Genomic DNA, 22,365 nt, shown 5'->3' on the forward strand with positions numbered 1-22,365 from the left:
ACACGGTATCAACACAATATCAACATAGCATCAATCATTGACTATCGTTGAAATTCTGTTGACATTTTTCTTATTGATATTTTTTGTGATGCATTGATATTTTTCAATAATCCAGATTATACTTTTGAATTTGTACAATATTTATAGTTTTATTTGATTACATCCCTGTCTAAATGAGTAATCAAAATCTCAATCATCAGTTAAATAAGTATGAGTAGTAAGATTACTATAATTGCGATCCTGAAAATGAAAATGTTAAAATCCTCCCCAAAATAGATGGTCACATGCTGAAAATGATTAGATTCAAAAACGTATGACCAATCCAAACCGTGCCGACAACTACGGTGCGAGTGGTGGGCCCCCACGTGAAAAGTTAGAAAACCGGAAAGGGCTTATTCGTCACTACACTCAAAATAACTAATCATTGCTTGACACTGAATTTAATTTTAAATCAAAAAAAAAGAAAAAAGAAAAATCAAACTGATTCAGAGAGACAAAGAGACAAGAGAAACAGAGCAAGACCTCTTCTCCACTCTCTCAAATTCTGTTAATTATCCCTTATCCCATTCTAGAATCGCAACAAAGACCCAATTTTTTCCCATGAAAGAGGGGGCCTGACGTCATTCCCCCTCTCCACATTATGGCCTTGGTTCCATACGATTCAGAATCCAAATCAAAATCCAACACCTTCTGCCCTCCCTGGCAGGAAATGTTCCGATCCGCCTCAATCAGAAAACCCGACACCAATTCGCCGTCTCCCGCCGCGGCGGCGCAGCCTCCGCCCGATGACGGCGCCGCCAATTCCCTCTCCAGTGATCCCCAGGTGCGCCTCGCCCTCTACATCGCCATGGCCCACGCCGGCCTCGCCTTCACCATCTTCCTCGTCTTCGGAGTCGGGAAGCTCCTCGAGAATTTCCTGCGCCCCATTTTGTGGGCGGTGCTCTGCTCGATCCCTCTCCGAGGAATTCAGGAAGCCCTCTTCGGATTCTGGGCTGAGCCCTTGAAATTGGGGCTAACCGAGACCACGCTAGCAATCCCCGTCGCCATTTTCAGGGTCTTCTTCGGAACCCTAGTAGAGATCAAGGAATTGTTTTTGGGAGTTGCGCTTAGGAAGAACAAGGCTGCGACTCCAATGCGGAGGAAGCAGAGCGCTTTCTACAAGCTTGTGCGGTGGCTGGTTTCATTTTGGTTGTTTGTGATGGCGTATGAAGTGATTGGTGGGATTGGGTCGGTTACGCTTGTGGCTTTGGGTTTCATGTTTACCACTAATGCTGTGGATGCCACTATGAGTAAAGTCTCGACCTTTAGGAGCAAGAGCTTCCGTAGGCTGCCGGTGAGTGCGTTTTTCACGAGGGTTATATTGTCACGGTTGAAGACTTTTATTGCTATTGGTTTGATTGTTGCTATGATTGTTGGCTCTTTAGCTGGGATTATGTTCTTCTCTTACAAGATTGGGTTGGAGGGGAAAGATGCTGTTTTTGCTCTCAAGTCTCATGTGGAGGAGAGCAACTATGCTGAGTGGATTGGTGTGAGGAAATGGATGGATGATAATGATGTTCCCGGAATGGTGGATATGTATTCGACCAAGCTCTACGAGACTGTGTCGGATCAGATTGATTCCTTGGCAATGCAGTATAACATGACTGAATTCGTCCTTGGGATCAAGCAGTTTGTGATCACGCCGTCAGAGAACGCTTCCACCAAGTCCACGGCTTTGATGAGTCCTTCCCCTTATGCTGAGAGGTTCTTGAGCTTGAAACAGAGAGTGAGGGAGCGGCATTGGGGGCAGATATACACCGAAGTGGACTCCCTTTTTCGGGAAATTTTGATAACGAGGGAAGATTTGGTGGAGAAGGCGAAGGGGTTTGCTTCTCAGGGGATGAATGTGATGCAGAGTGTGTTAGTCAGTAGCACGTCTGTTCTAGGTGGAAGCGCTAAGCTAGTGTTCTTGGTTGGGAGCTCCATTCTCTCCGGTGCTGCAGGGCTGCTCAACTTTGTTTCACAATCCATGGTGTTTTTTTGGGTGTTGTATTATCTGATCACATCGGAGTCTGGTGGAGTTACCGAGCAAGTGATATATATGTTCCCCATCACACCTTCTGCAAGAGACCGGTGTGTTGAAGTGCTGGATAAGGCCATCTCGGGAGTTCTGTTAGCAACCGTTGAGATTGCCTTCTATCAAGGATGCATGACTTGGCTTATCTTCAGATTATTCTCAATACACTTTTTGTATATGTCAACTGTAATGGCGTTTGTGAGCTGTTTGCTGCCTCTGTTTCCCCATTGGATCTCGACAATACCAGCAACGCTGCAGTTGGTGTTCGAGGGAAGATATTTATTGGCAATCACGTTGTCCATCATTCATCTTGCGCTTGTGGAGTATGGAACTATAGAGATACAGGAGGATATTCCTGGTCATAGTGCTTATCTTACGGGTCTCAGCATCATCGGTGGGATGACATTGTTCGACTCTGCATTGGAGGTAGTTTACTTCTGTCTTTGTCTGCTGTTGTTTGTTACTTATACTTTAATAGACAATTCAACATCACTTTCCATGGTTTCATTACCTCTGTTAAACTACATCAGATCATGCATCGTTTAGACAATGATTTTGGAACATCCTATGTAAGATGATCTTCGACAGAGCTGAACGAAAATCAATCAAAACTATGATTGTCAAGAAAATAGCCATTTAGACTGTCAAGATTGTAATCCTATGATTGTTTATTTGTGAATGTCTTCTACACCATTGATTCCTAAATGCTACTCACCCAAGTTCTCAAACAAGATTATGTAGATGTCGATGATAAGATTCATTGAAAAATTTGTGTTCTTGTCTTGTTTGTGCTGTTTGTCACTAGGTACCTTTATCTATTATGGAATCTTTTTTTGCTGGCATAGGGTTACATGATGTTTGCTGTTTGCTTCACTTTTGCAGGGAGCAATAATGGGGCCACTGATCACTACGGTTGTAATAGCTCTGAAAAATTTGTATGTTGAGTTTGTATTGGAAGGACAAAAGGAGGAAAGTAAATAGGAATTGGTGTGGTCTGATCTGTTTGGAATGTTAAATCGGCTCTGTAATGAGTTGGTGTATGGGTTGTGCGCACAACTCTGCTTCTCAATAACCGAAATGTGCAGATACCGCACCACCATGAGTCGTGTGGAAAGGTGTTTTGAGTTGCGTGGGGTCGAGTTGTTCGATATGAAGATGGTGCTGAAGTTTGCTCTTCCGCACAGCCAAATTTGACGCCACGTTCGTGTTTTTATGGCTTGATATAGCTTTGTGAGTAATACATACACGTGTCCAGAATTGTGTTATGACAATAGTACATCTGCAAATTGATTGATGAGTATTTATCTTCAGTCCTTGATTTTCTTACATTCGACTTAGCTTCAATCAGGTTACCAAGAGTTGTTCATCATTTGATTTGGAGATCACAGCATAACATAAACCGAAGTAATCTAAGCCATCATTTGATATATGTATATAGCAACTCAAGATCATATCACATCTTTCTTTACAAATCTTTTACAGCTCTCAACTAGTTCCACAATTTCACTTTAGCCCAAAGGTGTTAAACACATCTTATCTTTGACAATTATATAATTATACTATTATATGGCAACAATGGTAAGCAACAACTTGCAATCATAATCTATTTTCACTCGCATCATAAATCCAAGGCAGCTTTAATATTTATAATAACAGAATCAGGTAAAACTGTATATTAGGACTGGATTCCAGGGTGAAACACATACAATCCGTACAATCTTTACGAGTTTAGAAACACATACAATCCACATATCACATCAATACTTAGACCAAAGAACTGTTTCATTTGGTGGTCTCAATTCTCAACATCAGGCCAGAGTTCTATCAGTGAAATAGCGAAGTCATTATTTCATGTATTTATGGAGAAATTTCCTGTGGAAGTCGCTCCTGATGGTGTCATTGATGAAGCGCTTAGGAGTCTTGGTCTCACCACGAGTTTGGTTCTTGAAAACCACATCATCATCCCACCTGAACAAGATGGATTCAAAGAATGATTAGCTGGGCATAACAGTATAAAATTAAGTAAAGATATAAGAAAAAAGAAACTTTAAAAGTTGAAGGAAAGATGCAACCCCCAAACCAAGGAGACGAAAGGAAGGAATAGTTTTAGTACCTCCTCTTTACACTAAAAGAAGTAGGATTGTTTAGTAGAGGATTTCCACGCAAAAGTTGCTCTTCTTTAGCTTTCAACTCCTCATCTTGTTTTTCGCGTTCCTACAAAGATAAAACTCATCAGTTTTTCATCATGACCACATTTTTCAAATGGCGCACAGCACAATTCATGAATTGGACTAGCATGGACTCCAATTATACACTCCACCTATATAACATGCAATGTCTTAGACTCGTCATACTCGGTTAATACTTCAATTTGGAAATTTTAGAACATAATGCAATCAATAGGAAGAGTGATAACTGCATAAACTTGAAAACAGCAGAAAACACGCTGCTTACTTCTCGCTCTCTCTGCTCAGCTTTTTCTCTCCTTAGACGTTCAAGCTCAAGCAGAAGTGCTTCCTCATCATCATCATCGTCATCTTCATCACTACAACAAATGATTAATATAGCGAGTTAGCAATTACCAAGAGAAAAGATTTTTATGCGAACATAAATAGAACATTTCATCTTTTCAATGTTCTATTAAGAAGGGAAACAAAAAAAAGATCAGAGAAAATTAATCTAAACTTGCCCTCTGCAAATGGATAGTAAAAGATTATAGTAAAAGGTTTGCACAAAAATACATTAAATCACCATATGACAGGAGCCAAAAATCAACAATAACATGATAAAAGTAGATGAAAAATTGAAAATGGAAAACCTATCATCATCACTCTGAGCATTCACATCAGCATCATCTGCATCTATACTTCGTGGAATAATACGGTCCTCAACTTCTCTCCTAGACCCTGCAAATAAAGTAAACCAATTACTGCTAATTCGAAAAAGCATACAGTTCCAATTTTCAAACTCCATACGAGCAATCATGCATTGTTTACCTTCTAAAAGGAGATGATTTCCCTTCCGGCGATCTCTATCCTCTGCATAACATAGAATAAAGATTTGTATTAACAAATTAAATCACTTGAGAACTCACAGCCAGATACTCAAACTCAGAAGTGAAATGGATTATATTTTTCGGTTTGACATGGAGAAAACCAAACCTTTTGATGAGAAATGCCTCCTCTCTCGATCCTCTAGCTCTTCCCTGAGATTTCTCCTTTGCACCTCATCTTGGGTGTCTTGTCCTTCCTTTCTGCACCAGACCACCAGGACAAAATAAACTGGTATTCAGATTAACGTTGGCATCAAAATGTACGAGTAAACAGAGAATGCTAATTATGTGTCCTCAATGAGGAAAAAAACACATCGAATTCATATCTTTAGCTTGTGAAAGTCCTAACTCCTAAGTAATAGTTAAACATCACCATAACAATACAACATGAAAAATATTCTCATTATTCCCCTACATTGACAGACTAAAGTAGTTTACACCATAAAGTGACGAATCCCTCAGTTTCACATTAAATAGAAGACGTGAACATATAAAACAAATATCAGTATATCACCCAATAGTTCGACGCCAACCTCTTCCCTTGTTAAGAACTCCAGTTTGTGAAATTAAGACGTAATAAAACAGAATTTCTATACATGTACCGTAAACAGGAGCAAACCCTAGGAAATTTCAAGGAAAACAGAAATCAAAACCTAAGAAAAATTGAGGATGATAAATGCGAAAAGAACGAACCTAGGTTTGAGGGTAGTATGAGCAGCGATGTCCCTAGACGAATACTTTTGAGATGGACCGAAGATTCGAGTTCCTCCTTGTTCATTCCCACCTTTGGCTGGTGCCCAGGTAGGTCTTGCAGCAGTCGTCATCGCGGGAGCTGGAGATTATCAGAATCGAAGCTACGGATCGATAGGAATAAACCTCGAGAGCTGATAATCTTCACAATCGGTCGCCGAGTAGGATATTGGAAACCCTAGTAGATCGGAGATGCTTCGATTTGGGGATTTCTGTGGGAGATGGATAATATTGAAAAGTGACGGAATACAGTGCTCGACGACTCAATTTACGACCTATAAATATTAAATAATTAAAATCCTATTTAAGAAAGAAACAGTTATCTTAGAATGGGCCGATGGCCCAGAATAAAAGACCGGGCTTTTAGAAACTAGTCTTGGGCTTGGCCATGTTGAATAAAGCAAGGCAACATTCACATTATAATAGCAATGTTAGAAATTCAATAAAGCGAAAATTGTCAAATAAATGACATAAGACGATTCTAGTCAGTCACACACTTTTCCAAAATTTGAAAAATAAAGGGTAATTATACAATTTATACAATATGTTTAACTTTTGTTAGGGATTGGTACAAAATGTTTCAAGTTTGCATAAATTAGTAGTACAAAAAAGTTTCATCTGCGTTTCAATCTAATATATTTTGTCATATGTGTTTGAACGTCCTTAACTCTTTTACCCACATGGCGTATAAAACATGAAATAATGACTAAATATTTTGTATTAATATAAAACAATGATAGAACTTTGTATACTAGTAACATAGACCAATAATGAAACATTTTGTACCTCACATAGAAAAAAACAGCTAACGGCATCAAAACAAAAACAACAGAATGTACTTAAATGAAACACAAAGGTGAAGTATTTGTATGAGTTGTGTACATACACGATAAATAAATTACGAACTTTGAAAATTTTGCAATCATCCCATCCTTTTCTTTTCCGGCGAATTACTAGCTAGTGTGATCGTCGGTTTAAAACTAGTTGATAAAACATTATTTTGAACTTAAGCAAACGAGGTCGTTTTGTCCATAATCATTTTACCCACATGTTTTAATTGGAATGCTATAGCAGCATAATTCGCTGAAAAATGATTAAACTATAAGGGCCCGTTTGTTAATTTAGATATGCCAAGAAATGGGTAAAATAGATTTTTTATCTACGTATTTCCTTCTGTTTGATACACCAGAAATGCTTAACTCAAAGCCCGAGAATGGGGCTAGGCCCGTCTAAGCCTGAGGAAATTTTCCTTATTCTACTCGGTTACATAACCCACCAAATCTGTTTCGTCATGTTTTCCTCCACTACCCCTACTACTTTCACTCTCTCGTTTCCCCTTTCGGCCTTCCCAATCGATCTAGCTTTCAGCATCAAGATACATCTCTCTCACTATCAATTTGCTGTTGGGGGCAATTTCGACCCCAACGGTAGTGTTTTCTAGGTCGGCAGCTCTTCAATTTCTTGAGTAAGTTTCACTTTGGGCTGCTGTCAGAGCACGAACACTATTGAACCATAGCTGACGCCGATTCTATGGTGGGTTTCTCCTGGCTGGTAGATTTTTTGAGGATTTTTCAATTGGGTTAATGATTAGGCTGGTATGCTGTGGTCCTGTTCGATTCAGAGGGTTTTCGCCGGGAGGCAGTGACAAGCTATTATTGATTTGAACCCTGGTTCAATGCGTTTGATAATCTAATTGAATTGGTTACTGTCAATTGTCATTGATGATTTGAGTTTGGGTTCAAGCCCCCTTAATTTGATTTCATATTCCAAAGGTATACGGAATACTTTCATTTTTGACGAAAATATGTTATCAATGGTGAGTTCTATTATTGTTTATTGGAAGTTGCAAAATGGGTGATTAATGACTTATAATGATCAATAATTTGGATAATAGAAAATGGAAGTTGCAAACTGTGAAAATGAAAGATGTAGAAGATAAACAATGCGTCAATGGAAGTTGCAGAACATTGTTGACTTAATAATACTCCCATTAATTAATAAATTAATTTACTAATTCAACAACTAAATACATACAAATCTCAGAGGATAATTTTGTCATTTTGTGTTAACAAATATGCTATCTCTGATACGGGTATGTTTGATTGCCCTGATAGAGTCAGATAAGCCCTCCTATCTAGGGCTTATCTAGTCTTTGATTGCCCTGATAGTCTTATACAAAGATCCGGTATACAACCACCGACCCGGAAGAAATTAAGATACCAGTCTGGGTTTTTTGCATAAGCCTAACAGAGGTTTCGGCTCCGATAAACTTCTATGTGATATATCCAGATTGTGTGAATCTCAATGATTGTCTACAAAAGCCCTCCCTCTCTCATAAATTCAAATTGGTTGGAATTATTTTTCGCCGCAAAGGAGGATTTGTAAGCCGGCAAAATTTTGACGACGGCGATTTGTGGTCATCTCCGCATCAATTCGCCGATTGGTGCCTGTAAGTCCTTTACTTTGTTTCATTTTTTGATGAATTGCATAATTACCACTGAATTATTAGTTTGTTTGATGATATACAAAACTACATTTTCGCAGCGGCTTCATATTTGGTTGCACTGTTTATCCATTGCAATGGCTAACGAAGAGAATTTGCGGAAGGTATGCCAAATTGGTGCAAGGGACCAAATGCGAAATTGCATAAGTTTTGAACAATTGCAATTGCCGACTTTCATTTCTGTGTTTTGGGTTCTGTTTTAAAATTGAATTCGTAACCTTGTTCTTTTCCATTTTTTTTGACTTATTCTAACTGTTCTTGGTTGAATTTTTGATCTGTACACACAGATCCAATTTCTCAAATGGACTACTATTTGGTGTTTTCGAATAAAATTTGCAACTTTGTTTATTTGGCTTGGTTGATGTCAGTGTATGTGTTTTTTCAGTTGGTCTACATTTTGTTTCCATACCAATTCTTACAATAGGCTGAATCAACATGTTCAATTTTAGCTTCACTGATGGTGTGATTTAGCTTCTCTGAATCTGGTGTGATTTAGCTTCACAACTGTTAGTTTTTCTGCTTGTGATGTTTGTTGACGTGTGTTGTACTCAATTTGAAGTGAAGTGTGGTTTGTTTGAATTAGAAACATTGTTCAGGCTCTATGTCTTCAAAATGACTTGACCACCGTTATGATTTTGCTCGAGGAGATTATAAGGAACTACCAAATTAACTTGTTGCTTATCTCTTTTATGATCACAATGATCTGCCCTCAAAACCGCAAGCGTAAACGTTGGGATCGACTAGGTCAGTCAGCGGTTCTAGATTCTATCTCGGCTCATGTACGTCATTTGGGTAGACTTGTGCGTGTAACAGATAGGGCTTGTATGGATAATTTAAGAATGGATAGGAACAGCTTTGGGCGTCTCTGTCGTATTCTCCGTGACCGGGCAGGCTTAATTGACCAAAAACTAGTGACTGTGGAAGAACAAGTATCTATGTTCTTGTGTGTGCTAGCACATCACAAGAAATCCCGCATAGTAGGATTCAATTTCATGCGATCATCTCAAACCGTTTCAAAATATATACACACTGTACTCCGTGGAATTCTCACGCTGCATAACCTTTTTTTGGTGAAGCCCAACCCAATAGATGAGGCTTGCTCTGACCGTAGGTGGAATTGGTTCAAGGTACAATGAGATTGGAATGCTTACTTACATCAATCTTGGATAGAATGCTTGATTTTTTTTGTATTATATTCGCAGGGTTGTCTAGGCGCTTTAGACGGTACTTATATCAATGTTCGTGTGCCAATTGCTGACGTTCCCCGTTACCGTAATCGAAAGGGTCACATCACCACCAATACACTGGCCGCTTGTGACCCACAACTCAGATTCATTTACCTCCTTCCAGGATGGGAAGGATCAGCGGGTGATTCAAGGATTTTAAGGGATGCTATTACCAGACCCTTAGGTCTCAAAGTGCCTAAAGGTTTTGTTTACAGAGTTGACTCATTTCATACTACACTAAATATGATTTCCCTTGACTTACTGCATCAATATTTGTTACATTTTTTAGGATGCTACTACCTTTGCGATAATGCATACCCAAATGCCGAAGGTTTCTTGACACCATACAAAGCTGTCCGTTACCATCTTAAGGAATGGGGCGTCGGAAGACAAGCACCCCAAACACCCGAAGAGCTGTTCAACCTTAGACACTCCGAGGTGAGGAATGTCATCGAAAGATCATTCGCGGTGCTGGAGATGAGGTGGGGTATCCTACGATCAGCAAGCTTTTACCCGATTAATGTTCAAACCGGCCTGATAATCGCATGCTTTCTACTACACAATTTCATACGAATTCAAATGGTGGATGATCCCGTTGAGGCCGAATTGGATAATGAGGCGGATATTGATGATGAAAGTGACAACAAACCACTGTTAGGCGGGGATAATATTAGTAGCGTGGAACCATCGGCATCGTGGACAAAAAAAGGGATGATCTAGCAAGGGCAATGTGGGCCGACCGAAATCGTGGTTAAGTTGGGGTATCGGTGCATAATTTTTTTTTATGTATTACTGCCTTAGTTTAAGTTTTGTCATCGTGACTCCATTCTTCTTAACATCTTCCGTTTTGTTGTATTAATTCATGATACTTACTTTTGTATTGATTTTAATTGAGCATAAAGTTTCGCATGATGCATCCCACTTTATCAGAAAGCTCATTACTTTTATTATAGGCATTAAACTACAGATTGCAAACATATCACTTGTGTGTATATCATTTGTTGCTTTACTTATAATTACCTTATGATGGAGTCTATTAGTAAACATAAAATAACCAAGCTTTTATGGAAATAAGAAACATTACATACCATAGTCCACATAGTCCATACCAGTAGCATAATATCCAATATTCTGTAAGGGATTGTTGAAGCAAAACTATCAAAAACAGAAGCACATACATAGGCACCTATCAAACTAATATAATACCAATCCGATCAAGAAAATTTGGTGAACTATACTCACCCAACAACAAGCTGCATCGTACATTACAAACACCACATTAAACTACATTACTACCACGGTTCCACCAAGACAATCTGCATTTTTTTAAGAGCGATCAAACCACACATAAAACTGGACGTCATTCCGATCAATGAGCTTGAAGTGGCAGCGCACATCCACCACCAGATTGTTACCATATTTGAAACGTCTCCAGCCACGTTTCACCCAGATCTTGATTTCATTGTGGTCGAGAATGATGTACCAAGTGTCACCGTTCACATTGAAGTAAACCGGGTCTTGCAGGGCATTCATGCGAATGTGGTGGCGCCAAAAAGCCATTGGAATCTCCAAAGAGCGGTTGATGTTCGAACTGTCCAGTGTAATGGTGAAAGTAGGACAGACATCATCATTTACAACCCCTGGGTTCGGAGCATAGTTGTCATCATCCGATGAGTCGCCCCCCTTTGTTTCCGTTGGCACATAGTCGTCCTCCGTATCAACATCGGGGGCATCACTGTGGTCGGAGTCTCCAACTCCAGTGGCTTCTCGGAAGGTACATGTATAAAAGATAAACTGAAGTCAGTCGAATTCAATTAGTTAGTAAGCTAATGAACAGAGTTGCAATTGAGGATTCAATAGTTTCTTCGCTTCAATCAATCTTGTAAATAATCAGCAAGTAAAGAGCAATTGATTCGACCGTCAATGACTAAAATGAATGATTTTATTTTAACTGCTACAAAAGGTGACAAGTATTCGAGTTGATGACTCACCTGAATCTTCAAAGCACAACACCCACAGTGTTAGTGGAATTGAAGATTAGTTACAAATATGAAGGAAAAAGCAGAGTATCGAGTAAAATGACTGCTGCAACAACTACTGCACTATGTCGCAACAACGCCAAAGAAATTTGAGAATCGGAGAGAACTCAAATATTACACTAGTGTTAAATTTTATTCTTTTATCCAGTTACGCACCTTGAAAATCACCGAGTAGAGGGCATCCCGTTCTTGGATTATAGCGCTTCACATGGAATATGCACGCGTCAACCATAGTGAACGTAAGCCAATCGTCGTGCACAATGTTATGAATGATCCGAAAGTCAGACCATCCAGCATGGAAATGGCAACCACTCGCAATCTTCATCAAACGAACTGGCCAACTCCTTCCATGCGTTATGACTAAACGGCAGTCGAAAGGGAGATCCGCTCCATGAAGAGACACAAACTCTGGTGGAATGCGCTACAAATATGATGAACAATCGATTAAAACCGACACAATCCAGAATAGGACAACAACAGCAAAAAAATAACTACACCAAACTTTACCAACTCATTCATCCTCGGCCTGAATTCCATCTCTATTTGGATAAATGGTCCCTGCAGCATCACCAACGTCTACACGACGATCACCATCAGCACGGTCATTACCAAAAACCTCCTTCCAGTCTTCATATTGAGGCCACGATTTGTTCCGCATATACTTGGCATTTTTGTCTTTCTGGAAACCAACATTCACAACACACATACTAACAATTAGACACCAATTAGTTAAACATATGCAGCATTGTAAAAATGCATTTGGATAAATCATACCATACTCACTACAACTTTTATTATTCTATAAAAGCTATAAATGATTTGGATAAATCATACCATAAATCATACCATACTCACTGTTTATAAATTCATTTCACATAGTGTTGTAGTTGAATTAAGTATTCCTATAAATCATATGCAGCAACTTGGATAATTATACCATACTCACTGTAGTAAACCGCATTTGGATAATTATCATAACGCAACAGGGCATCGAACAACACAATACAAACCTTACAAAACAGAGCCCATTGCTCGTCATCACATTTAATTCGGTAGGTACCATCCGAATTGAAGCCAATGCCACTGTGGTTAAGCATCATCTTAAGTGATCCGTGATTCCTCTTCCAGCTAGTTATTTTCGAGTAGATGTGCGGGTGTGGCATGATATCGGTCTTCGGAAATTCACGCTTTATCGCCTCCCTCGCCCGCACAAGGTGACCGTTGCGGAAGCCATTGTCGGACTTCCATCCGTTAGCTGTCAAGTCCTTCAACGTGGCCATTAGTATCTCTTCCTCACGAACCGACCATACGCGTCTCGACCTGTCAGATCTCTGGTTCCTATTCGGGCCCAAATCGTTGCTTCCTGACATGGTAATAAACACTAATCAATCGGCCACAGAATTGTTTTGTATGTATTTCAGAGAAGCAATTACAGAAGAGAAATAAAGTTTTACCATTTGGGCTTCCATCGTCGTCGCTAACATCCTTGTTTTGGGAGGCCATACCAATCAAACTAGAGATGAAAACAACGATTACACTGCATTAGGTACCATTTCTGTTCAGGCATCAAATTTGTAGCAGGTTAATAATATATAATCATAACCCAATCGTACTACCTATGCATTTCACAAAATAGATCAATTAAGCCCAAAATTCAAGTATTTGTGGTTCGGTATCACAATCAATCGTTTAAATGTAGGGTTGATTCCCATAAAAATTTAAATTTTATGCTAAATCCACCATCAAATCAGACCAGGAACACAAAGCTATCAATGACATACACCAGCATATCAAATTCGAAATTAACAACGGTGTGGTGTATAATTACATACCTGTCGGCGGCGAGTTTTTTAGGGTTTAGGCGTTGGAGAGTAACAAATTCTGTCGCAGCTCTGTGGTAGATTTACAGCATATAGCATTCTTCGATGGGTAAAATGGAATGGCGCGGGAGATTAAAAATTTTAGGCGGCATTCTGAAATTGGTAGGGTTGTGTATAGGTTTTCAAGGACAAAATTGGAAATATAACAATTTCATGAGGACAAATAGGACAATCATGCTTCTTATCATTAGTTTTCATTTGCCAAATCAAAAACAATATAAGCTAGCTTAATAACCTTATCAGGGCAAACAAAAGGCTGGATGTGATAAGCCCTATCAGCCATATCTCGCAAAACCCTTTACACCTACCCTATCTCATTTAACCCTATCAGGGCAATTAAACGTACCCTACGTATATTTTTTTATCAAACAATAGTAATGAAATCTTATACGCGTATATCTTAACACAAAGCCCACGTTTCGTATCTTGATGTGCATATCTTGATATATCCCACGTTCCTTATCAAACGGACCCTAAATATTTTAAACTTCATGATTTATTTTTTATATTTTGAAAAATATGGGATGGACCAGAAATTGATCATCTTTCAAGCTTTATTTAATAAATTATTATATTTCATTATTTTTAAAATAAAGATAAAGTCTATTTTTATTGCCTTTTAAGTATAATATGACCATTTTACAATAAAAAAAATAACTCCTATGATTATTGATTAATATTTAATAGCTTCTGAACGCATTTATTTAAGTCGGCTCAAATAAATTACGTGTAAATGTAAATTAGGTGCAAAAGGTAGCATCAAAATTTGTTGGTTGACCAGTTATAGGCTTCCACATCTTCTTCTTCACGAATCATGGGCCCACACACGATGTATAGCAGAGCAGCAGCATCCATGGAATTGAACCAACAGAGCTACTCTGTCTCTAACCGCCACTATTCAAAATCGTTTAAAAATTCGCAACTGGTCAACACACCTTATTATCTTAGACCCGTCTGCTTAATTTATAGTATTCGCGACGTTAACATCACAATCAAAGGAAAAACTGCTAATCAAATCCACACAGCGAGGAAGCCTTCCATTCTCAAATGAACAACACTTGCTTCGCAGTTAAACAATTAGACCTCAGGAAGTTAGGCCAACCGTCCATACTCTGTTTCTCAACTCACTTTGAATCAAAGCAAAGCCGTTGGATTCTTGGTCGCGATCCCCATCCATTTTCCACCTTCCACTCTTTCGCCAACTGCTACGCCTCACCTTAATCCCATCCTTTTTTTTATTTTAGAATCAAGATTCGGTTGTGCTAAATTGCTAATTACTACTGCGCCAATTTTGTTTTTAAGGCCATGGTTTTTGGATTAGAAAGAGTACTGAGCGCCAAGTGTTTGTGTTTTTGCCTCTGAGAGACTAATCAATGAATACGAGGTATTTCTTCAGTCCGGATTCACTATGCACTTCTGCAAGCGGGATATCGATTTCATCGGCTCTGCCGGCAGCTGTGGATGAGGGGATTGGCCTGAATTCGTGGCCAAGGCAGCCGTCGAGGAATACGCCGCCTTTCTTGATAAGATTAGCGATGAAGGTATCGAGGTCGAGGTCGTATAGTTTTCTGAGGAGAGTGTTTCATTACCAGAACGGGTCGGGGTCGGACCTCGGTCCGAACCCGTTTGATTCCAAGAGATGGATGCTGATGGAGTTCGTGGCGCTGGCGGTTCAAATCCTCGTCACGCCTTACGTTTTGGTCATCACCAAAGACGAGAAGCCGGTTTGGCCGATGCGAATTTGGGTCGTCGGCTATGCCTTCGGATGCTTCCTTAGCCTCGTTCTTCTCCTTTACCGCTACCGCCATGTTTATCTATCTCCACGAGATGTTGAACGAAGCAACGATGAATCGAGGTAGAAATCGTATATTTTCGACTTCAAATGATAGTAGTGATTATTGATATTGGTGCTGATGTATTTGTCTATGTGTGTGATCAGAAACTTGCAGAAATGCAAGACGTGGCTCGAGCTGATGTTCGCGATATGGTTCGTGATGGGGAACGTGTGGGTGTTCGACACGCGCTTCGGATCATACCACCGCGCTCCCAAGCTCCACGTCCTCTGCATCTCGTTCCTGGCATGGAAGGCCGTCACCTACTCGTTCCCGTTCATACTGTTCGTGCTGCTCTGCTGCTGCGTGCCGCTGCTCAGCACCCTCCTCGGGTACAACATGAACTCGGCCTCCCTCAGCCGCGGAGCAACCGAGGAGCAGCTCTCCGCCCTCCCGAGCTGGAGATACAAGGATGTGGAGCAGGCTCAGAATCATGAGATTCAAGTAATCATTTACTACTATTACTTTCCCACACAAAGATTCTTTCACAGTAGTGTAAAAAAAACACACATCATATGACCCACAGTTTGTCAGCATGAGTTATCTTATGTTTCAATCTTATCTGATTCTTGAAAAGGAAAAGGGGGCTAAATGAGATTTATACATGTTTGTTTTTTTTATTTATTACAGGAGTGTTGTATATGTTTGGCTAAGTACAAGGAAAAGGAAGAAATAAGGCAGTTGCCATGTACTCATCTTTTTCACCTCAACTGTGTGGATCAGTGGCTCAAGATTATCTCATGCTGCCCTCTTTGTAAGCAGGAGATAGACAAGTAGAAACTGCCCAATAATTCTTGTATTTTTTAGGTGTTAGTACATTATTTTTTTTGTTGCCAAAATAGGGGAAAAAAGGGAAGGGAGATGCATGTTTATAAGTTGTGCAAACACAGAATGTTACTAGAGTGAGTGGAGGCCATGTATATTGAAGGCTCACCAGTAATAGGTATCAAGATTTGCTTTGGGAAACAGTTAGATACTTAGAAATATACAAATGCTTGTTTTTTCTGTTTTTTTAATTGTTGTGGGGAATCAGAGGCTGTGCAGTCCACAATTATCGAATGAATGATTTTCTTTAATTTATTTAGCTCGAGTACCTAAAACACACCAGAAACTAATACCATTACCAACCACCAAAAACAATTTCTAAGATTAAAGTGGCCTACAAATTTGATAATTCATCTTCAACTATATTCCATTTTTCAAGAATTCAAGAATGCAAGAAGTAAGCATATAGAAAGACATCTTTGACGACAGTCATAACTCATATACCATCTCAACAATTTTGTTACGAGGTTATGGACTATGTATAGAACATAAATTAAAAGGATGGAGCCATAATTTGTTGAATAGACTAAAAATTTTGTTGAATAGACTAAAAATTTAGTGATTTAGACACACTATCACAGTAAATATTCATGCTTTTCATTTTTTTTTCTCTTTCTTCCGTTGTCTTGGTTTGACACATCACATGATAATGTGTATCTGGACAACTAAATTTTCAATCGAAGAGCAAAAAATTGTACTCCATAGTTAATAATCAAACTAACATTAATGAATTAATATAAAAATGAGACAAAGCTTCCATATATTATCGGCAAAATAATAAAAATACTTATGGTAATAAGGAATAGAGGGAAAAAAACATTATGAGAAAATATTCAGTGGTCCTTCCACACCAAAGTGTCATCATGAGGTGGTGTATTCAATTATTTAAATTTTGATAAATAAAAAAAATAAATAGCTCACATCCAACTAGACATGCCAACTAATAGAGTTATTTTTAGAAGATATTCAATCACTTTTATAGAAGATAAGCATTAAATCACTTTTATATAATAATATATAAATTTTAATATTGAAATTATCAATATGTTTTGGCATCCTACATATACACTACATACTTATATGTATAATAATAATATATTTTATATATTCATCATCTTTTGGCAAAAAAAAAGTATAACCACGGATTACAACCCTTTGTTAGTATTATTTGAATTTTATGATTATAATTTTCTTTATCTTATATGTTTATACATAAAAATATATATGTAAGTGAAAATGCACACAAACAAAAAGTATGATCATAATTTAACTTTTCTATTTTTTAATTGCATTTAAATAGTTATATGTACTTAGTAAATTGATATGAATGTAAAAGCTAACTTATACTAACTATTTAAGTACAACTTAAATATATTTATATATAGGAGAAAAAAATATTACTAGCAATTTTAATATTTTAAAATTATCAATATTACGTAAAAGTGGTTTAATAAATTTTGTAAGATTTTAATGCATTAAATAGGTTATATATTTATTTAGAGTAACTTAATATAAAAATAAAAATTAAATTATAACCATATAAGTGTGTCAATATATTTATAAGTGTGTCAATATATTTATGTATAAGAAGAAAAAATATTGACAATTTTCATATTTTAAGAATTAAGAATTTAAGATTGTGCAACATTCTATAAAAGTGGTTTAATAAATAGAGTATCTTCTAAAAATACCTTCACTAGTTGGCATGTCTAGTCATTTATTTTTCCATTTGTCAAAATTTAAATGGTTGAGTACACCACCTCATAAGAGCATCCACAATGGGGCGGAGGATGCGACGGACGATGCATCCTCCGCCCCTTAGTCCACCACTGCAGCACCACGGACTATGCACATTTTATCCTCCGCGCCCTATGCATCGTCCGCGGACTATGACACGGAGGATGCATCCCCCAGCCTATCCTCCGCCCCTTAATCCGCCATTGCAGGGGGTGCGGCTATAGGGCGGAGGATGCACACATTTTTATTTTTAATTTTTTTTTGTATTTTCTTCTATATATATCATCAATTTTTTTACTTCATTTCACACCTTTCACTCCACTATCCTCCTCGTCTCAATTTCTCTCTAAATGCAATAATGAATTTCGACAATTTTTCATTTTTGCAAGCACAAAAAATAAAATAAAAAAATAAATATTGACAATAGGATTTGCCTTTAATTTAAGTGTTTTTATATTTATTCTTGCTAATTGATCTGTTTGTAAACATAAAAAATAAATATTGTAGTGTTTAAATATTCAAATAATAAATAAAATACGTAGGGCGGGGCTTAGGGCGAGTTATAGTCCGTCCCATTGCAGGTGGAAGGGGCGGAGGATAAAATGCTGATGTGGCAGCGCATAGGGCGGGGCTTTGGGCGTCGCATCCTCTGCACCATTGTGGATGCCCTAATGACACTTTGGCGTGGAAGGACCACCGATTATTTTAGTTAAGTATGATATCTAATTTTATTTCTAATTCTTACCATAAAAACATTTATGCTTTATTAAAACTTAAAAGCCTTGTGCTCCTACTAAACAATGTTTTTGAGAGCTTCTCTATTTAGATAAAAAAGAGTTGCATCGTTGGCATAACTTCAAATTTTGAGTTTTTCCTCATTATTTGTATTTATTCTTACATGACGTAAAGGACCCTGCATTTTTATTAATTATTCCAAACTTATGGATGATAAGGTGGACAATTGTTATACATGAAATGATTTGGGCTCTTATCTTTCTTTTTTTGTTGCAAAATGTTCGTTGACCGCCATTGTATCTAAGGCGGCTAAAGTGGGCTCATTAATTATGTTTTGTTATGACTTATGTGAATTTGTTTGTTGGGGATAAATTCTATAAAAGAAAAATCCCTTATTTAATAAAATAATAAATTTACAAATTAAAGTACTAAGTACGTACCTATTTTATTCTACAATTCTCTAAATTAAATTACAAATTTATTTTATAATATGAAAATTAGAAAATTATAATTTTTTTATAGATAAATGAATATTACTATAAATTTAAAGATTACTATCACATGAAACTCAAAATCAAAAACATTTAGCCTCAAATATTACCACTATACCATTAACCAACTCCTTAAAAATCATACTACTATTAATTAATCAATTACTAATAATTAATTAATTAGTTGTGAAAGAAGACATAAAATTCACGTGCGATGCACACTGCATAAAAGGCCTTTGTCATCTAATAATCTCCTCTCTTCTTTTGCTGACCTCTCTCGCTCCCTCCGGTTCGCTCCTCTGCCATTCCGGCCGATTCCAGGTATACTGCTCGCCTCAGAATCTCCGTCGCTCTTCACTTCTTCAGAATTAGGTCTTTTCAATACATGCTAATTCATTCCCTTAATTACCCTTTGTTGATTTATTGCAATGATGTTCTAGATGAAGATTAAATGTTCGTTTTGCGGCTGTCGTTATCTATTTTATTTGTTTTTCCCAAAAATTAAGGATTCATCTTCGACAGAGGGCTGCGATTTGGTTTATATTTATCTGGACTGCTGTATTTTAATTTTCAATTGTGTTTTGTAGCAGAAAAGATAGGGTTAAATTTGGTTTCTTATCACGAAATTGTTCAGTAAAACAGCTTTGATTTTGTGTGTTTCGGTTGCTTCCATTGGGAATTGGTGGTTTATGTGAAGTATTTCAAGGAGATCATGCACCAGTTTTTGTTTTTGTTTCTAAGTGAAGACATCGTGTTGGTGTCTAGATATGGGGCAATTATTGCAGAGCAGTTCACTCTTGGAATGTTGGAGCTGTTTCTAACTTCAATTAATGATAATGTGGGCATGCTCATGATATTTTGATATTGACTTTTCCCAGGTGGTATCTGTAATAAAGAAGGATATGTCACTCATTGCCACTGTTTCCAGTCCAATTGCATCACCATGTCTTGGTATGACTCTATCACCAGATGTGTAAATTGCATGGATTATCTTATGTTTTTTCAGCTGTAATGAGCATCTCACATTAGATGATGCTTTGGAAGCTTTGAAATTTTCAATTGGCTATTTGAGTTGTCGTTAAGTATTGTGATTTAGGTAGACTAATTCATCTGTTGTGCTTGCGACATATACTATCACATATGTTTTCAAGGAGTATGATTGGGTAAGAGAACGGGGTTCTGATTGGTTAGAACACTCCAGAAATGTTTGCTTAACAGCATAGGCTTAAAGCCCATGGATTCATTTTCTGTTTAGTTTTAGTTATGGACTAGATAATGATAGTCTATCAACTTACTCTAGTTGGGCATAATGTGAAAGCAGTCTGGTAAAGTCCAAGAACAATTAATCGGATTTTTTAGGACAAGGGAACATAATTATCTATTGCAAGGTGCAAGGTGCAAGGTGCATCTTGCAGCCCTCAAGATATGGTTTAATAAATCCACTTTCTGGTTCATCAGTTGATTGCACTGCAAGGAATCGAGAATTCTTCATAATTCCTTTAAATATGATTTGTGCTATAAATGAGCTATGTACAACTGACAGTAATATTATTTCAGTTTTCTTCACTATGTTGCAGTTGAAGTTTTATGCTATTGATATTAGTAACTTATACGGATATTTCTTTCTCTTTTTAGTACAATCACAAGACCGGTATTTGAAGCCACAAAAGAACGTCCAAGCTCCAGTTCGAGTAAAGCCTCTTTGCTTGCAGTTTCATTCACTTGAAAGGCAAAGAATCATTACTCATTCTTCCAGAGTTAAACGTGCTTCTGTGATATGTGCTGCTGCTCTGGTAACTTACCTTATTTGATGTTCTACTTATGTTTCATACTCCAGCTATCTGCTATGAATATGTAATCATATCTTTGAGGATGGAACCTACTTGTACAAAACATTTAGTACGTGCATGTGAAGTTACTTTTACTTTTGGCTAATCCACAAACCAGCAGAACATGCTGCAATACTCTTTATAGATTGAAAGAAATAAGATCTTGGCAATTATTATGTTGGCTCCCAAAAGAGGGTTTTAACTTTTAGATGCGCTGTGTCTGTCTTGTTCTTGGTAGCCAGCAACACTAAGTAGAACTTATCAGCTTAGTGTGTTTCTTGAACTGCAGAGTGCCACCTGTGCTTCAGAACAAACGCAAACTGTGACTCGCCAGTCATCTACCATAACAGTTGCACCCATCCAAGGTGAATTTTTTTTCTATGCACTTGGTTTTGATGTAGCATGCAAGTTATCAAGTGAGGTAGGCCTGCTTGATAATGTATATCAGAGGTGTGAGAATGAGTTTGGTGTAAAGTAGAGTTGTTCCCAAAATATGTTTCCACACACCCCTCCCCTCTTCTTTATGTATTGTGTAGTTTAGTATGTAAACTATGACTATAACATGACACCTGGGCTGCTGCCAAAAACAATCCATCTTGAGATGGCTCCTATTTCGAGTTCGTTAAGAAGTATGCCAGTCTACGACCTATCTTATCAATGAGCTCTTTGTGATTGATACCATGTATTATGCATATTTTATCACCGTGTAATCACTGTAAAGAACCTGAGCTGCTTGGATTAGCCAATATGTCACAATCCGATGCCTGAAACATTACTTTTTTTACCCGTTTCAGGAAAAGAAAAGTCTCCAGATCTAGATGATGGTGGAGATGGATTTCCACCCCGTGATGATGGTGATGGCGGCGGCGGGGGTGGTGGTGGTGGCGGAAACTGGTCCGGTGGGTTCTTCTTCTTTGGCTTCCTTGCTTTTCTGGGTTTTTTGAAAGATCAAGAGAGTGAAGGGACCTACAGAGATGAAAGGAGAAGATGAGAGATATTATGTGTTCCGTGATGCTATATCGCTTCCTCTTTACCTTTTACACTTTTGGTTATTGGATGATCTATGTCTTGCTCTATACTCTCTGGGTGCTTTAGTAGGATATAGAATGTAGCTGTGGAATTTCTGGTGACAAAAAATGTACCGTGCACTAATTATAGTCTTTTCAGCTTGAATTGAAAGTTGAGAGAGAAGTAATATGATCCATTGCAATTATTTTGTCGATGAGATTATCGATTGGGTCCAATTGTTCTAGATGTATAGACATTGTTTAAACCTACAGATACTGTATAATTTGATGAAATTGTTAAAACTGAATCATACACTGTTCAATATCGTAATGTGAATTTGATGAAATTGTTTAGAAATATTGAAAGTTGCATGTGAATTTATCAATTTCAAAACATACTTTG

The 22,365-nt window shown here is 37.8% G+C and overlaps 5 protein-coding genes across 5 annotated transcripts; 3 read left to right on the forward strand and 2 right to left on the reverse strand.

Annotated features, from left to right (window-relative positions):
• Positions 1-529: 529 nt before the first annotated feature.
• On the forward strand, positions 530-3,366 carry LOC125222095 (transmembrane protein C9orf5 protein). Its single transcript, XM_048124536.2, has 2 exons — positions 530-2,482; positions 2,939-3,366. The coding sequence occupies exons 1-2, from the start codon at positions 641-643 to the stop codon at positions 3,035-3,037; spliced, it is 1,941 nt and encodes a 646-aa protein (XP_047980493.1). The 5' UTR covers positions 530-640; the 3' UTR covers positions 3,038-3,366.
• A 311-nt stretch (positions 3,367-3,677) lies between these two features.
• Positions 3,678-6,121, reverse strand: EMB2769 (Cwf15 / Cwc15 cell cycle control family protein). The gene is made up of 7 exons (XM_048081906.2): positions 5,802-6,121; positions 5,218-5,309; positions 5,053-5,094; positions 4,875-4,962; positions 4,511-4,601; positions 4,170-4,270; positions 3,678-4,024 (listed from the first exon to the last, which is right to left on the reverse strand). Exons 1-7 carry the CDS (start codon positions 5,930-5,932, stop codon positions 3,901-3,903), a joined length of 669 nt encoding a protein of 222 aa, XP_047937863.1. The 5' UTR covers positions 5,933-6,121; the 3' UTR covers positions 3,678-3,900.
• Positions 6,122-10,736: 4,615 nt separating this feature from the next.
• LOC125218111 (uncharacterized) lies at positions 10,737-13,129 on the reverse strand. Its single transcript, XM_089062301.1, has 5 exons — positions 13,081-13,129; positions 12,637-12,989; positions 12,153-12,305; positions 11,783-12,047; positions 10,737-11,353 (listed from the first exon to the last, which is right to left on the reverse strand). The coding sequence occupies exons 1-5, from the start codon at positions 13,127-13,129 to the stop codon at positions 10,914-10,916; spliced, it is 1,260 nt and encodes a 419-aa protein (XP_088918427.1). The 3' UTR covers positions 10,737-10,913.
• A 1,170-nt stretch (positions 13,130-14,299) lies between these two features.
• On the forward strand, positions 14,300-16,418 carry LOC125218238 (E3 ubiquitin-protein ligase At1g63170-like). The gene is made up of 3 exons (XM_048119873.2): positions 14,300-15,361; positions 15,446-15,782; positions 15,969-16,418. Exons 1-3 carry the CDS (start codon positions 14,880-14,882, stop codon positions 16,113-16,115), a joined length of 966 nt encoding a protein of 321 aa, XP_047975830.1. The 5' UTR covers positions 14,300-14,879; the 3' UTR covers positions 16,116-16,418.
• Positions 16,419-19,330: 2,912 nt separating this feature from the next.
• On the forward strand, positions 19,331-22,185 carry LOC125185446 (uncharacterized). The gene is made up of 5 exons (XM_048081980.2): positions 19,331-19,447; positions 20,005-20,077; positions 20,762-20,919; positions 21,245-21,320; positions 21,750-22,185. The coding sequence occupies exons 2-5, from the start codon at positions 20,029-20,031 to the stop codon at positions 21,944-21,946; spliced, it is 480 nt and encodes a 159-aa protein (XP_047937937.1). The 5' UTR covers positions 19,331-19,447; positions 20,005-20,028; the 3' UTR covers positions 21,947-22,185.
• The last annotated feature ends 180 nt before the right edge of the window (positions 22,186-22,365 follow it).

This window comes from Salvia hispanica, chromosome 1 (assembly GCF_029641045.1).
Source record: "Salvia hispanica isolate PSC_SH4W2 chromosome 1, Shi_PSC_v1, whole genome shotgun sequence".
Classification (NCBI taxonomy): domain Eukaryota; kingdom Viridiplantae; phylum Streptophyta; class Magnoliopsida; order Lamiales; family Lamiaceae; genus Salvia; species Salvia hispanica.

Excerpts from the sequence above, each read along its gene's own strand:
- LOC125222095 (XM_048124536.2), top strand. The coding sequence starts at position 641 with ATGGCCTTGGTTCCATACGATTCAGAATCCAAATCAAAATCCAACACC. Across the intron at positions 2,483-2,938 it reads TGTTCGACTCTGCATTGGAG|GGAGCAATAATGGGGCCACT; the intron begins GTAGTTTACTTC and ends TCACTTTTGCAG.
- EMB2769 (XM_048081906.2), bottom strand. The coding sequence starts at position 5,932 with ATGACGACTGCTGCAAGACCTACCTGGGCACCAGCCAAAGGTGGGAAT. Across the intron at positions 4,963-5,052 it reads AAATCATCTCCTTTTAGAAG|GGTCTAGGAGAGAAGTTGAG; the intron begins GTAAACAATGCA and ends CTTTATTTGCAG. Across the intron at positions 4,271-4,510 it reads CTGAGCAGAGAGAGCGAGAA|GAACGCGAAAAACAAGATGA; the intron begins GTAAGCAGCGTG and ends TTATCTTTGTAG.
- LOC125218111 (XM_089062301.1), bottom strand. The coding sequence starts at position 13,129 with ATGGCCTCCCAAAACAAGGATGTTAGCGACGACGATGGAAGCCCAAAT. Across the intron at positions 12,306-12,636 it reads AATGGGCTCTGTTTTGTAAG|AAAGACAAAAATGCCAAGTA; the intron begins GTTTGTATTGTG and ends GTTGGTTTCCAG. Across the intron at positions 11,354-11,782 it reads TCTACTCGGTGATTTTCAAG|AAGCCACTGGAGTTGGAGAC; the intron begins GTGCGTAACTGG and ends GTACCTTCCGAG.
- LOC125218238 (XM_048119873.2), top strand. The coding sequence starts at position 14,880 with ATGAATACGAGGTATTTCTTCAGTCCGGATTCACTATGCACTTCTGCA. Across the intron at positions 15,362-15,445 it reads CGAAGCAACGATGAATCGAG|AAACTTGCAGAAATGCAAGA; the intron begins GTAGAAATCGTA and ends GTGTGTGATCAG. Across the intron at positions 15,783-15,968 it reads CTCAGAATCATGAGATTCAA|GAGTGTTGTATATGTTTGGC; the intron begins GTAATCATTTAC and ends TATTTATTACAG.
- LOC125185446 (XM_048081980.2), top strand. The coding sequence starts at position 20,029 with ATGTCACTCATTGCCACTGTTTCCAGTCCAATTGCATCACCATGTCTT. Across the intron at positions 20,078-20,761 it reads AATTGCATCACCATGTCTTG|TACAATCACAAGACCGGTAT; the intron begins GTATGACTCTAT and ends TTCTCTTTTTAG. Across the intron at positions 20,920-21,244 it reads TGATATGTGCTGCTGCTCTG|AGTGCCACCTGTGCTTCAGA; the intron begins GTAACTTACCTT and ends CTTGAACTGCAG.